This window comes from Schistocerca americana, chromosome 1 (assembly GCF_021461395.2).
Source record: "Schistocerca americana isolate TAMUIC-IGC-003095 chromosome 1, iqSchAmer2.1, whole genome shotgun sequence".
NCBI classification, from domain to species: domain Eukaryota; kingdom Metazoa; phylum Arthropoda; class Insecta; order Orthoptera; family Acrididae; genus Schistocerca; species Schistocerca americana.
This window is the reverse complement of record NC_060119.1, coordinates 349,166,206-349,178,277: the sequence shown is the minus strand read 5'-3', so window position 1 is coordinate 349,178,277 and position 12,072 is coordinate 349,166,206. Positions and strand designations below refer to the sequence as shown.

General features: G+C 41.7%; 1 protein-coding gene across 2 annotated transcripts in view; it reads left to right on the top strand.

Moving 5' to 3' along the window:
* The first annotated feature begins 1,150 nt into the window (after positions 1-1,150).
* Positions 1,151-12,072, top strand: part of LOC124623842 (mRNA export factor GLE1-like) — a 37,937-nt gene continuing 27,015 nt past the window's right edge. The window contains exons 1-2 of one of the 2 annotated variants that reach the window (XM_047149067.1): positions 1,151-1,438; positions 11,814-12,065. In XM_047149067.1, coding sequence (XP_047005023.1) covers positions 1,229-1,438; positions 11,814-12,065 — 462 coding nt within the window. In that variant the 5' untranslated portion in view covers positions 1,151-1,228. The remainder of the gene's footprint in view (positions 1,439-11,813; positions 12,066-12,072) is intronic. The other variant, XM_047149068.1, reaches the window with a different exon arrangement.

Here is a 12,072-nt window from a genome sequence, read left to right as displayed (position 1 = left end):
AACAGCAGCTGCGGAAGATGGCCAGTTGATAAAATTTGCCACTGGGGGGGGGGGGGGGGGGGGGGGGGCACACTCTCCCACTCCCGATCTCCTCCACATTCGTTCAGTTTATGCAATATTCAGAGTTTCACTAAGAATGCAGTTAATCAACTGAAACGGCAATATATCTTTCCATGTGCGGAAGTAAATGAACAGTGTTTTCCTAAGTTAAGTAGTGAACTATTTATCGAGAACCAACCAATTCTTTCTGAAGATTTCGGTTCCTTCAGTTGTTTCATTTCTGTTGAACTTGGTCTTGATACTTGTCTCATTAACAAATCTGTGACTGTATAGGCTCCTGGTAGTCTCCATGGATTTGCCGCCACGTCCTAATATGCTTCCCCTAAGCCACCCAGTGTACAAGACCAGCAGTCAGTTATCTGCCAAGCGGAATCGACGTGGTTCTGGCTTACATCCCTGTCTTGCGAGCTCACTTCAAGGAGTGTGAATCAGACTGTAATCGAAGCATGCTCTTCAGTAGCACGTACAGTATACAATTCGCCCTGAATGATTTCTGCAGAACACTGAGGGTCTTACAGCCGTAGTTTCGAGATGACTGACGCCGGAATGAGAGTTTCAGCGTTGCAAACAGCTCTGCAACATGTAAACGTGCGCCAAAAAAAAGCAACCGATCAGGACCACAGGAGAGGCAAAACTCTTTGGCTGTGTCGTCCTCAATCTAATTGCAACACTGAGATACCTGGATTCAGCACACCGCTTTCATAGCCGCTGTCAGCTTTCCAGACCTTGGAGCCGCTAATTCTGAATGAAGTAATTCTTCGTCAATCTCATAAGGCCAAGTGCATCCTATTCCAGTCGTCTCACCGTGGAAAATCGTCGGAAGTACCACGAATTGAATCCAAGTCCTCTGTCTGGAAATCATACATGCTAACCACTGAGCCTCAGAGGCAGATTATGAAGGTGCATGTACAGTAATTATAGCTATCAGGGCTGAGGCAATAAAAAAGTAATAAGGGAAATCTCATTACCTTAAAATGACCTCCCATAAGCATAATACTGAGATTGTCATTTGATTATATGCACCTTAGAATTTACTGCCACAAGTGCTATTGTGTGTCTTGCAAACAGTAAGTGAATGGTGTGGGGATGTGAGTGGACAGCGAGGCACGTGCGTTCCACGTTTTGAAGGGGCCAGCGTTAGTACCAGACAGATTTTAGTACGACCACTATGGAGGCGAAGTCTCACCTGTTACTGCTCCTAGTGTCCGTCGCTGCAGCGATGCCAGCTCCAGCGCCCAAAAACGATAACCGGAGAGGCAGGTCCGAGGCAAGCAAAAGCGACGTTGATTTTGTGGTCGTGCTGCTTCCCACCAACCCAATGGAAGGAAAGATTGACGTCGCCGAGCTGCTGAAGAAAGCGAGAGATACCATGCACCTGGTAAGCTGATTACCTCCTCAATTCCATATCTACATCTACATCTACATGATTACTCTGCAATTCACATTTAAGTGCTTGGCAGAGGGTTCATCGAACCACAATCATACTATCTCTTTACCATTCCACTCACGAACAGCGCGCGGTAAAAACGAACACCTAAACCTTTCTGTTCGAGCTCTGATTTCTCTTATTTTATTTTGACGGTCATTCCTACCCATGTAGGTCGGGCTCAACAAAATATTTTCGCATTCGGAAGAGAAAGTTGGTGACTGAAATTTCGTGCCGGCCGGTGTGGCCGTGCGGTTCTAGGCGCTTCAGTCTGGAACCGTGTGACCGCTACGGTCGCAGGTTCGAATCCTGCCTCGGGCATGGCTGTGTGTGATGTCCTTAGGTTAGTTAGGTTTAAGTAGTTCTAAGTTCTAGGGGACTGATGACCACAGCAGTTAAGTCCCATAGTGCTCAGAGCCATTTGAACCATTTTGAAATTTCGTAAATAGATCCCGCCGCGACGACTTCCATCTCAACTCGCGTATCATATCTGCCACACTCTCTCCCCTATTACGTGATAATACAAAACGAGCTGCTCTTTTTTGCACCCTTTCGATGTCCTCCGTCAATCCCACCTGGTAAGGATCCCACACCGAGCGGCATTATTCTAACATAGGACGAACGAATGTAGTGTAAGCTGTCTATTTAGTGGACTTGTTGCATCATCTAAGTGTCCTGCCAATGAAACGCAACCTTTGGCTCGCCTTCCCCACAATATTATCTATGTGGTCTCTCCAACTGAAGTTGTTCGTAATTTTAACACCCAGGTACTAAGTTGAATTGACAGCCTTGAGAATTGTACTATTTATCGAGTAATCGAATTCCAACGGATTTCTTTTGGAACTCATGTGGATCACCTCACACTTTTCGTTATTTAGCGTCAACTGCCACCTGCCACACCATACAGCAATTTTTTCTAAATCGCTTTGCAACTGATACTGGTCTTCGGATGACCTTACTAGACGGTAAATTACGGCATCATCTGCGAACAACCTAAGAGAACTGCTCAGATTGTCACCCAGGTCATTTATACAGATCAGGAACAGCAGAGGTCCCAGGACGCTTCCCTGGGGAACACCTGATATCACTTCAATTTTACTCGATGATTTGCCGTATATTAAACTGTGAAAGGCTCTAGCAATCTACCAGTGCACTCATAAACACTTAAGTGGTTTATCCAGAGCACTATCGCCAATGAAAATAAGCATATTGGCCAAATATTCAGTCATTTTCATTTTCATAGCGCGAAAAAGCCCCATGGGGCTTAATAACAGCTGTGGCATTGCCCACTCAATTTCTCTATGGACCAGTGTTGGTATCTCGACGTCCCTTGTAACGGGGTAACATGAAAGTGAGGAGTGAACAAAGGCTTCTTCCTGCCTTAAACGATAACCAATTAGTGCTACCAGGGAAGCAAAGTGTCGATACGGCATCGGACAGCCACGTGACATATGTTTACGCTTTCTTCTCCTGGACATTTTTGTAATTCCTTCTTTTGTCGAACAATAAATATTTCTTCTGTTGCCCACAACATCTTTGCAATTACCTTTATTATACCTTAATCTCTCTGTAAATTTCTGTGATTATCTTTTTTTATGGATGTCTATTCTCCAACTGATCTACTAATATTAGTATTCAATATTGCAGTGTCCACAGCTCAGAGAAGCTCGAACGTTTTATCGTACCTTTTACGCCCTTGTACAGTAAGTCTTCCTGTTTAGCTTGACCTTACTTTTCATGATTATTACGTTATGATTTGAATCTACAGTCTGGAACCGCGCGACCGCTGCGGTCGCACGTTCGAATCCTGCCTCGGGCATGGATGTGTGTGATGTCCTTAGGTTAGTTAGGTTTAAGTAGTTCTGAGTTCTAGGGGACTGATGACCTCAGCAGTTAAGTCCCATAGTGCTCAGAGCCATTTGAACCATTTTGTTTCTGGTTCGCCTTACAATCCAGTAGCTGATTTCGCAATTTCTGTCTCAAAATTATATTATTCAGCTGGTATCTTCCTGTGTCTCTAGGCTTTTCCCAAGCCTACCTTATCCTATTGCACTATATTGTCGATGTATTTAGTTCATAGTATTACACTCGAATTTTTTAAACTGTGAATGCAATCTACCAGTGCTCTTATAAACGGATGCTATCGGATTATTTTAGTTTGTTATGGCCATTTTGGTGCGTTTATCAACATATAAAGCTAGCTGCCATTTAGTAAAATCCTGTGAAACTACTGTTTTGGCAATCGTACACAGTTAATATTCCTGAGACAGATTGAATCTCAGTTGATTTACGATAATGATGTAGGACAGAACAAAGAATAAAATATGCACCATTGCCAGAATTCGAACCCACATCTACTCTCTATTAGGCAGCTGCACTATCCACTGCGCCACACTAGAACTACAGCGTCAACACCTGCGTCGAATACCGTAGTACGTCTTCCTCACCGATACAAATTCCAGTTCATGCCTCAACCATTGCTATTACCCTTCTCAACTCGCATGAGTATTGTAGAGGCTCTCTGATATTGGAATAGCCCCTTAGCAATGAGCGAAAATGGGCAAATCCTACCTGTGCCTCAGGTGTAGTTGATATGTTAATCAGGAAGACATACGTGGGTATGCTGAGCAGTTCTGGTAGCTATAGCGCCAGTTTGCTGCAGTGTCTGGCGTATCTGTTTACAAAGTCAGAGACCTGGGATTGATGATGCTACAAATTTTAATTCATTGCTTCTTTCTACAGCGTTATTGTAAATAAAGGTGAGACTCAATATGTCTCAGGAATATCAACTGTATACGATCAATGTATCACTTATGCCTGAGATACAGGCAGGATTAACCCCATTCTGTGCATTTCCAAGATGCTATTTCTATATCGGAAAGCCTCTAAAATACTGATGCGAGTTTAGAAGGGGATATCAGTAGGCTGAGGCGTGAATTGGAGTATGAATCAGTGAAGGAGATATACACTAGGATATGCTATGCAGCTGCAATGCCAGTGTGGCGCAGTGGCTAGCGCAGCTAATTTTAATTAATTGGTTCATCCTCCATCATTGATTTTTTAGTAGTTTAGCATTTCCTTAGGATCATCCATCAGCGACATTTTCCAAGTACTTTGGATATGTTAACAACGTTAGCTACCCTATTACACGTGCATAGGGTACATCTACGGTTACCTTCGTTCGCTAGGCAGTATAATACACAGGGTTGTGTTAGTCAAAAATGTTTTAAGTCCATCAAAAATTTACGAAGAAAATCCGTAAGATTTTCTCTACTAAATGCAGAATATCATGTGTAAAAAGAACGAATGTGTATCACGCGAGCTGTTTTCTGTAAACCTGTGCCGAATCTTACAAGTTTTTTTTTTTCGTTCCGGAACAACGAAACGTTCGACTTTATGATATGCTCTGTGATCCCACAACAGACGTACGTTAGAGATATACGTGCACCTGTTTTCTAATTCCTTTTGTAAACAGGAGTGACCTGTGCTCTTCTTCTGCCACTCGTGACCATTCATCCTCTAGAGATTCTCGACAAAGCGAACAGAGAAAGGGGCCGAGGTAGCACCTTGTGAGACCCTTAATTCGAGGCTGGTCTGAACTCTCTCCGTCCTGTGTGTGTGTGTGTGTGTGTGTGTGTGTGTGTGTGTATGTGTGTGTGAATTCCTAAGGGACCAAACTGCTGAGGTCATCGGTCTCTAGACTTACACACTACTTAAAGTAACTTATGCTAAGAACAACACACACACCCATGCCCGAGGGAGGACTGGAACCTCTGACGGGAGGGGCCGCAGAATCCGTGACATGGCACCTCAAACCACGCGGCCACTCCGTTCGGCTCTCAGTTTTCTGTGAAAGAAGCTATGCTTATAGTGTGGCTACATTCAGTCTGTTATCACAGTGAACACGCTAGGTGGAGTGTCGAGAGAGTTCTAGCCATGGCCATATTTAGTATCGTTAGACAACTAGGGTGAAGCTATGGAGAAATTTTGTAGCCTCTAGCACTCAAAAACACCACTTTTAATTAAAAATTCGTAAAGTGGTATTTAAGAGTATTAGTCAACTGTGTAAAATTTTACAAAAAGATTTATAATTTAATGAACTGATGTTACAAATGCAATTAACTGAAATAATTAGAAGTTTCAACACTATTTATTTTCTAAATAAAAATTCCGAGAAAAATATAACAAACAAACTAATTTTACTGATGTTTAGGTCGAACACAACGAAAAAAACAATAGTTTCAAAGAATTTTATTGGCTACTCGGTTTATGCCTACAAATAGAACTACGGCAGTTACCGTTAGCTGTTTTAAAATATCACTTTCAGCACTAAGCGAAGTCAAAACGGTGAAACTGTCAACTAATATAGAGGTTCGAAAGCTCATTCTGACTAACTTTAGTAGTGAAAATGTCGTTTCTCCACTGTTGTTTGTGACCAGAAATAACAAGCATGCCGACCTCGATACGGAATCATTTCACTTCCTAGATGGTCATCTAAGTCATTACTACATGCTGTGTCCCCTGTACCAGTAAATCTTTAATCCAGCCACAAATTTCGTATGGTAATCGATCTACTTAGACGCAAAGTCATCAACAACAACAGTAGTAAGCCGTTTCTATGCCTATTAGCGCCACAGATGAAGAGATTGAAAGAATGCATGGCGAGAAAAAGAAATTAGTAAGATCGTTAAGGGAAATGAAAATATAATTGTGACGACGGACTGGAATTCGGTAACAGAAAAGAAAGAGAAGGCAAAAAGTATAACATATCCAAGAGAAAGAAATGAACGTGAAAGACACCTAGCTGAATTTAGCATAGACAACAATTTAATCATTGCTGACACTTGATGTCATAGGTGCATAGGTGGAAGAGAGCTGGAGACACAGGAAGGTGTCACATAGATTATATAATAGTAGACAGAGATTTAGAAACTAAATTTTAAACTGCAAACATCTCCAGTGACTCCGTTGTTTACCGGTTATGGATGCTAGAATGAACCGAAGAAATTGCTGTGAGACAGAAAGTTAAGAATATGTGATCCACGTAATTTAAGAGAACCTCTGATTGAGGAGGTTTCAAAGTGATCATTAAGCAACAATTGACTGTAACTGGAGAAAGGAATATAACAGAAGACAAATGGGTGGCCTCTGAGAGAGGAACATATATTGTAAAAAGACGGAGCCCGGGAGCTATCTGTAGATCACACACAAGATACTGAATTTAACTGAGGAAAGGGGAAATTATAAAAGTTCAGTAAATGATGCTAGCAATAAAGACTATAGACATCTAAAAAAATAGATGGACAGAAACTGAAAAGGGCAAATCAGAAAGGGCTTGAAGAGTAATGCTAAGCTGTACAAGCTCTATTTATGGCTTTTTTTAGACCTACTGTTTCTATTTATACAACAGAATGTATTTTTAACGTTTCTTGGAGTTGTTCCATGTTTTGATTGATTACGATGTTATGTCTCAGCATAGTAACAGAAATAATAATCGTAATGATATTAATAATAATTATTATTAAGTAACGGTATGCACATATTTGCAGTTTCTATTTTGCTACGTGTAGCTGGAGTCAACCCAGGTAAGTCCAGCTCATCACATCTTCCATGTGTCGCCCAGTGTCGATGGCAAGCATCGATTTGTTTCCTATTACAAGCAAAATGATTTTCTAAAAGTGGAATTTTATGTGCCCATTCGATAGAGCGGAACCAAATTAGTCTGGCGTGTATTAACAGGAACTGTAAAACAGGAAGAAAACCAGCACTGCAGCACGATAGGACCTCACTGGCCCACACTGACTGCTACAGCTATGCAGAAGCGCTGCTCAGTCACTACTGGAGTTCTGGTTATTCTGTCCCTGTTAATAAACATCGTGAAAACCGAATATTGCAGTAGACTAATTTGGTATCGCTCTATCGAATGGGCACGTAAAATTAAACTTTTAGAAAATTATTTTCTTTGTAATGGGAAACAAACTGAAGCTTTCCGTCGACGCTGTTGTCATATTAAAGACATCATGTGCAGGATTTGTTTGGGCTGACTCCAGCTCCCTGTTGTAAAAACTAAATTGCAAATTTCCAACGAAACACTAGTGAAAATGTACCTAACGACCCACAGGAGAGACACGGATTTCCATTTGCAGTTTACTTTTCTCCTGTGCACCGAAAAACATAGGGGATTTTAGAGGATTCCAGGAGAATAATAAACTGTGGGTGAAAACCTGTGTCAGGAACGGTCATCCACCGAAGCAACAGAACATCGCATTCGTAGGACACAAGACCTTTCTACGCAGCAGCTTGCTCCATCTTTTCCACTGCCGATCGTGGCAATCAATCGCAATCGCTGAAAAACAAACAACATTGCGAAGCGTTCCACCTATGCTCCATCAACAGACAGTCACGTTTGCTGCCGAAGGGCTAATCTCGTAGAATGCGCTCACATCTAACGCTCTTTAGCTTCGTTGGGCCCTCTAGAACCCCCCGATGTATGATGAAACATTTCTGGAACACCCCATATATTCGTATATCATGCATCAATACCTATATCAGTTGAGGGACTATTCACATTTGAAGCAGTGAGATGAATGTTTGATGAGAAGAATGAATATTGGACAGAATACATTTGACAGTAAGAGCCATTTGAAGCTAAGTGCTAAGGTAAAGGGCTACAGGAAGGAGAAACAAAATTAATACTATCCTCATTTAAAAATTGTTGGTGCATTTATATATAACTGTGGAAATACTCTGGAATGGCATCAGGGCACATTACCGTTCTATCTCTGCCGTAGTAATCACTTTTCATTTGTGTCTCATTTGTGGGAAAGGTAGATGCAGCTTATAACAATAGTAAAGAGACCATTGGAGGAAAAGAAGCACCTTAACTAATGTGAAGATCTCATATGAAAAGCCAGTACTAAGCAAAGAATGGGATGCTAGAAAAGGAAAGGAATATATAGGACTACACAAGGGAACGAACTTGAAACCAGTATTACAGACTTTTTATTTACACTTTCCGTTCTCTAACCGTAAGAATAGACCAGGCTGTTCGAGAGTCATAGAGTCATATTTGGAAGGTCAGGGAATTTTCGATCAAATACCAGGAGAGCTGGTAGTGGGTCAGAGCCAGTTCTAGTTTGGAATATTTGAGAGGGGGCTCCCAGTTTCAACATTTCGCTTACGACCTAGAGAAATCTCCTGGAAACTCTGGTCGTGACAGAGGCAACAGGAACTGTTTTAATTTAATTCTGAGATAGTATATCCCAGGAAGGAAAGTTACTTTGTGCAAAATTGTAATTGTTTATGAGCAAAGAGTGTAAAGCGGATGGCTCTCGACATTTCAAATGTACCTGCGCTTCTTGTTTTGTTTAGTGTGTACTACAGAAAGAAAGAAGAAATTAGATGAACAAGAAAAGGGAGATAGTATACTCCAACAAGAATTTGATCGTGCACAGAAAGAACTAAGTCGAGGGTGCTGGAGTATACGACACTCTTTCGGAGTCCAGTATTCGTACCTCCGTAATGAACTATCTACCAAAGACAAATACGTTGACTCCAGTGTTTATAGGATTGAGTGCGTCGACTGTGAAGCTTCATATGTAGGCCAGACTGGTAGGAAATTTCTAACGAGGTTTATTAAATATTATTTAACAAGAAAGGTAAGATTATTACTGAGCACAAAAAATCTGGTGGCCACCGGCCCCCGACGTTGAAGAATTTCCATGTACTCCATACCGCCCGCAAAGCGAAAAAGCTAAATCTTTTAGAAGAAATGAAATTCTTATGCATCCCGGTGCAGAGAAAGGTAGATTATTGAATGATCAGTTGATTAGCAGAAACCGTTTTATTATATCATGCCACCCACATTACTAATCCATCAATCGTTCTTTGTCGTGAATGTTACGCAACGGTATGTATCTTCTAACTGGTTTATTATGCTCTGACTTGTTATATTTTACTTTCATTTTAAGTATTATTGTTAGGCAGGTTTCAACAATTTCATACTTTATAAACGTAATTTACCTTCTACACAACTTGTGTCTGCGCACTATTTTATCGCTGTACCTGCTCTAATCCAATTTTAACAGTTCTAGTATTTACCTAGTTAATTGATTTCTGCATATACAATTTAGCTGAGCAACCACTTTTCTTCACCACGTTGGTTAACCACAGCTATATACCCTTAATGTTTCTTACTATGACTGTATACTCTTGTCTTCACTCCTCTACATTTCTACCGCCAACTGCGAGATCTGACGTATCTCATGCACTCGACCGCATTATATTTAATTTTGCCCACTGTACGCAACGCTCCGTGCTGTGTACGTCGGAAGGCGGTTGGCTACGTACTGTATTAAGACAATTGAGTTGAGAGAGAAGAAATAAAAACATTGATGTTCGCTAACGACATTGTAACACTGAGGTGATAAAAGTCGTGGGATATCTCCTAACATGGTTCGGACCTCTTTTTCCCGGCGTAGCGCAGAACCCGACGTGGCATGGACTCACCAAGTCGTTGTAAGTCCCCTGTACAAATATTGACCCATGCTGCATCTATAGCCGTCCATAATTCCAAACGTGTTACAAGTGCGGGAGTTTATGTCGGAAATGACCTCTCGATTACGTCCTATAAACATTCTACGGGATTCAGTCGTGCGATCTACTTGGCTAAAATATTCGCTCGAATTGTCCAGAATGTTCTTTAAACCAAACGTGAACAATTGCAGCATGGTGAAACGGAGCATTCGCATCCAAAAATTATACATTGTTAGTAGCCCAACATAACCATTTCCAGCCAATGATCGCTACAACTGGACCAGAGGACCCAGTCCGTTCCATGCAAACATAGCTCACCGTCAGCCATCACCAGCTTGCACAGTACCTTGTTGACAACTTCGGCCCATGGTTTCCTAGGATCTGCGTCACACTCGAACACTACCATCAGCTGTTACCAACTGAAATCGGGACTCAGCCGACCAGGCCACGGTTTTCCAGTCTTCTAGGGTCCAACCTATGTGGTCACGAGCCCAGGAGAGGCGCTACATGCGATGTCGTGCTGTTAAAAAGGGCACCCAAGTCAGTCTTCTGCTGCCATAACCCATAAATGCCAAGTACAGTGTGCTAATATATAGGTTTGTCGTGAGTCCACAGTGATTTCTGCCATTATATCACGCAGTTTTGCTTGCCTGCTAACACTGACAACTCTACGCAAACGTCGCTGCTCTCGGCCGTTAAGTGAAGGCCATCGGTCACTACGTTGTCTGAGGCCAGAGGTAACACCTCAAATTTTATATTCCCGGCACACTCTTGACACTGTGGATCTCGTAATATTGAATTCCCTAACGATTTCCAAAATGGGATATTAGATGCGTCTAGCTCCACCTACCATCCCACGTTCAAAGTCTGCTAATTCCCGTCATGCGACCGTTATCACATCGGAAACCTTTTCACGTGAATCACCTGAGTACAAATAACAGCTCCACCAATGCGCTGCGCTTATGAGCGTTGTGTGCACAATACTGCCGCCATCTGTACATGTGCATAACACTATCCCACTAATATATTAGAGACGCCAGCGGACCTGACACTGTCTTCAAAAGATGTTATAAGATGAACATCAATAAAAGTAAAGCAATAATAATGTAACGTAGTTTAGTTAAATCGGAAGGTGCTGAAGGAAAAACAATAAGGAATAAGACACTAAAAGTAGTAGGTGTGTTTTGCTATTTGGGATCCAAAGTAACTGACCATGGTCAAAGTCCGGAGATATGTAATGCGTACTGGCAGTAGCAATAAAATTACTTCTGGAAAGGAGAAACACATTAACAAAGAAAATAAATTAAAATATTAAGATGTCTTTTATAAGGTATTTGTCTGGAGTGTAGTTTTGTACGGATGTCAAACATAGTCGATAGACAGTTCAGACAAGAAGATGACACAATGTTTTGAAGTGTAGTGTTATAGGAGAATCCTGAAGATTTGACGGATAGACATGATGCCTGACGAAGTACTGTACTCAGTTTGGGAAATCTGTGGTACAGTTTGACTAAAGGAAAGCATCGGTTTGATAGGTGACGTCCTGGGGCATCAAGGATTCGTCAATTCACAATGGCAGGAAGTGTGGTGGGTAAACACTGCATAGCAAACCAAGTCTTGACTACAGCAAGGCAGTTACAAACCGTATAGGTTGCAGTAATCATGTAGAGATGAATAGACTTGCACATTTCTGACTGTACAATAATCACGATACTGCCGTAAATAGTTAGTTCTCAGACCTTGAACGCAGTAGTTTGCAAAATATACAGTGTGCCCTTTTTGTTCCCTGCAGATGCGACAATCACAGCAACAGAAACCTCAGAAGTCGCAACCACAGCGACAGAAATTTGACCAGCAACCTATAAAGCAGACGCAGCAATTTGACATACAGGCACTGGAGACAGAGCTACCTGAGATAGATCCAAAGGATCTTGAAGAGGGACAGAAACTTGTGGAAATGTTTGAACAATCAATGGCTCAGCGACAAAAACATAAAGAGGTCAAGAAACTTGAAGCGGACAACGAAGAGGACAAGAAACTTCAGGTAATTT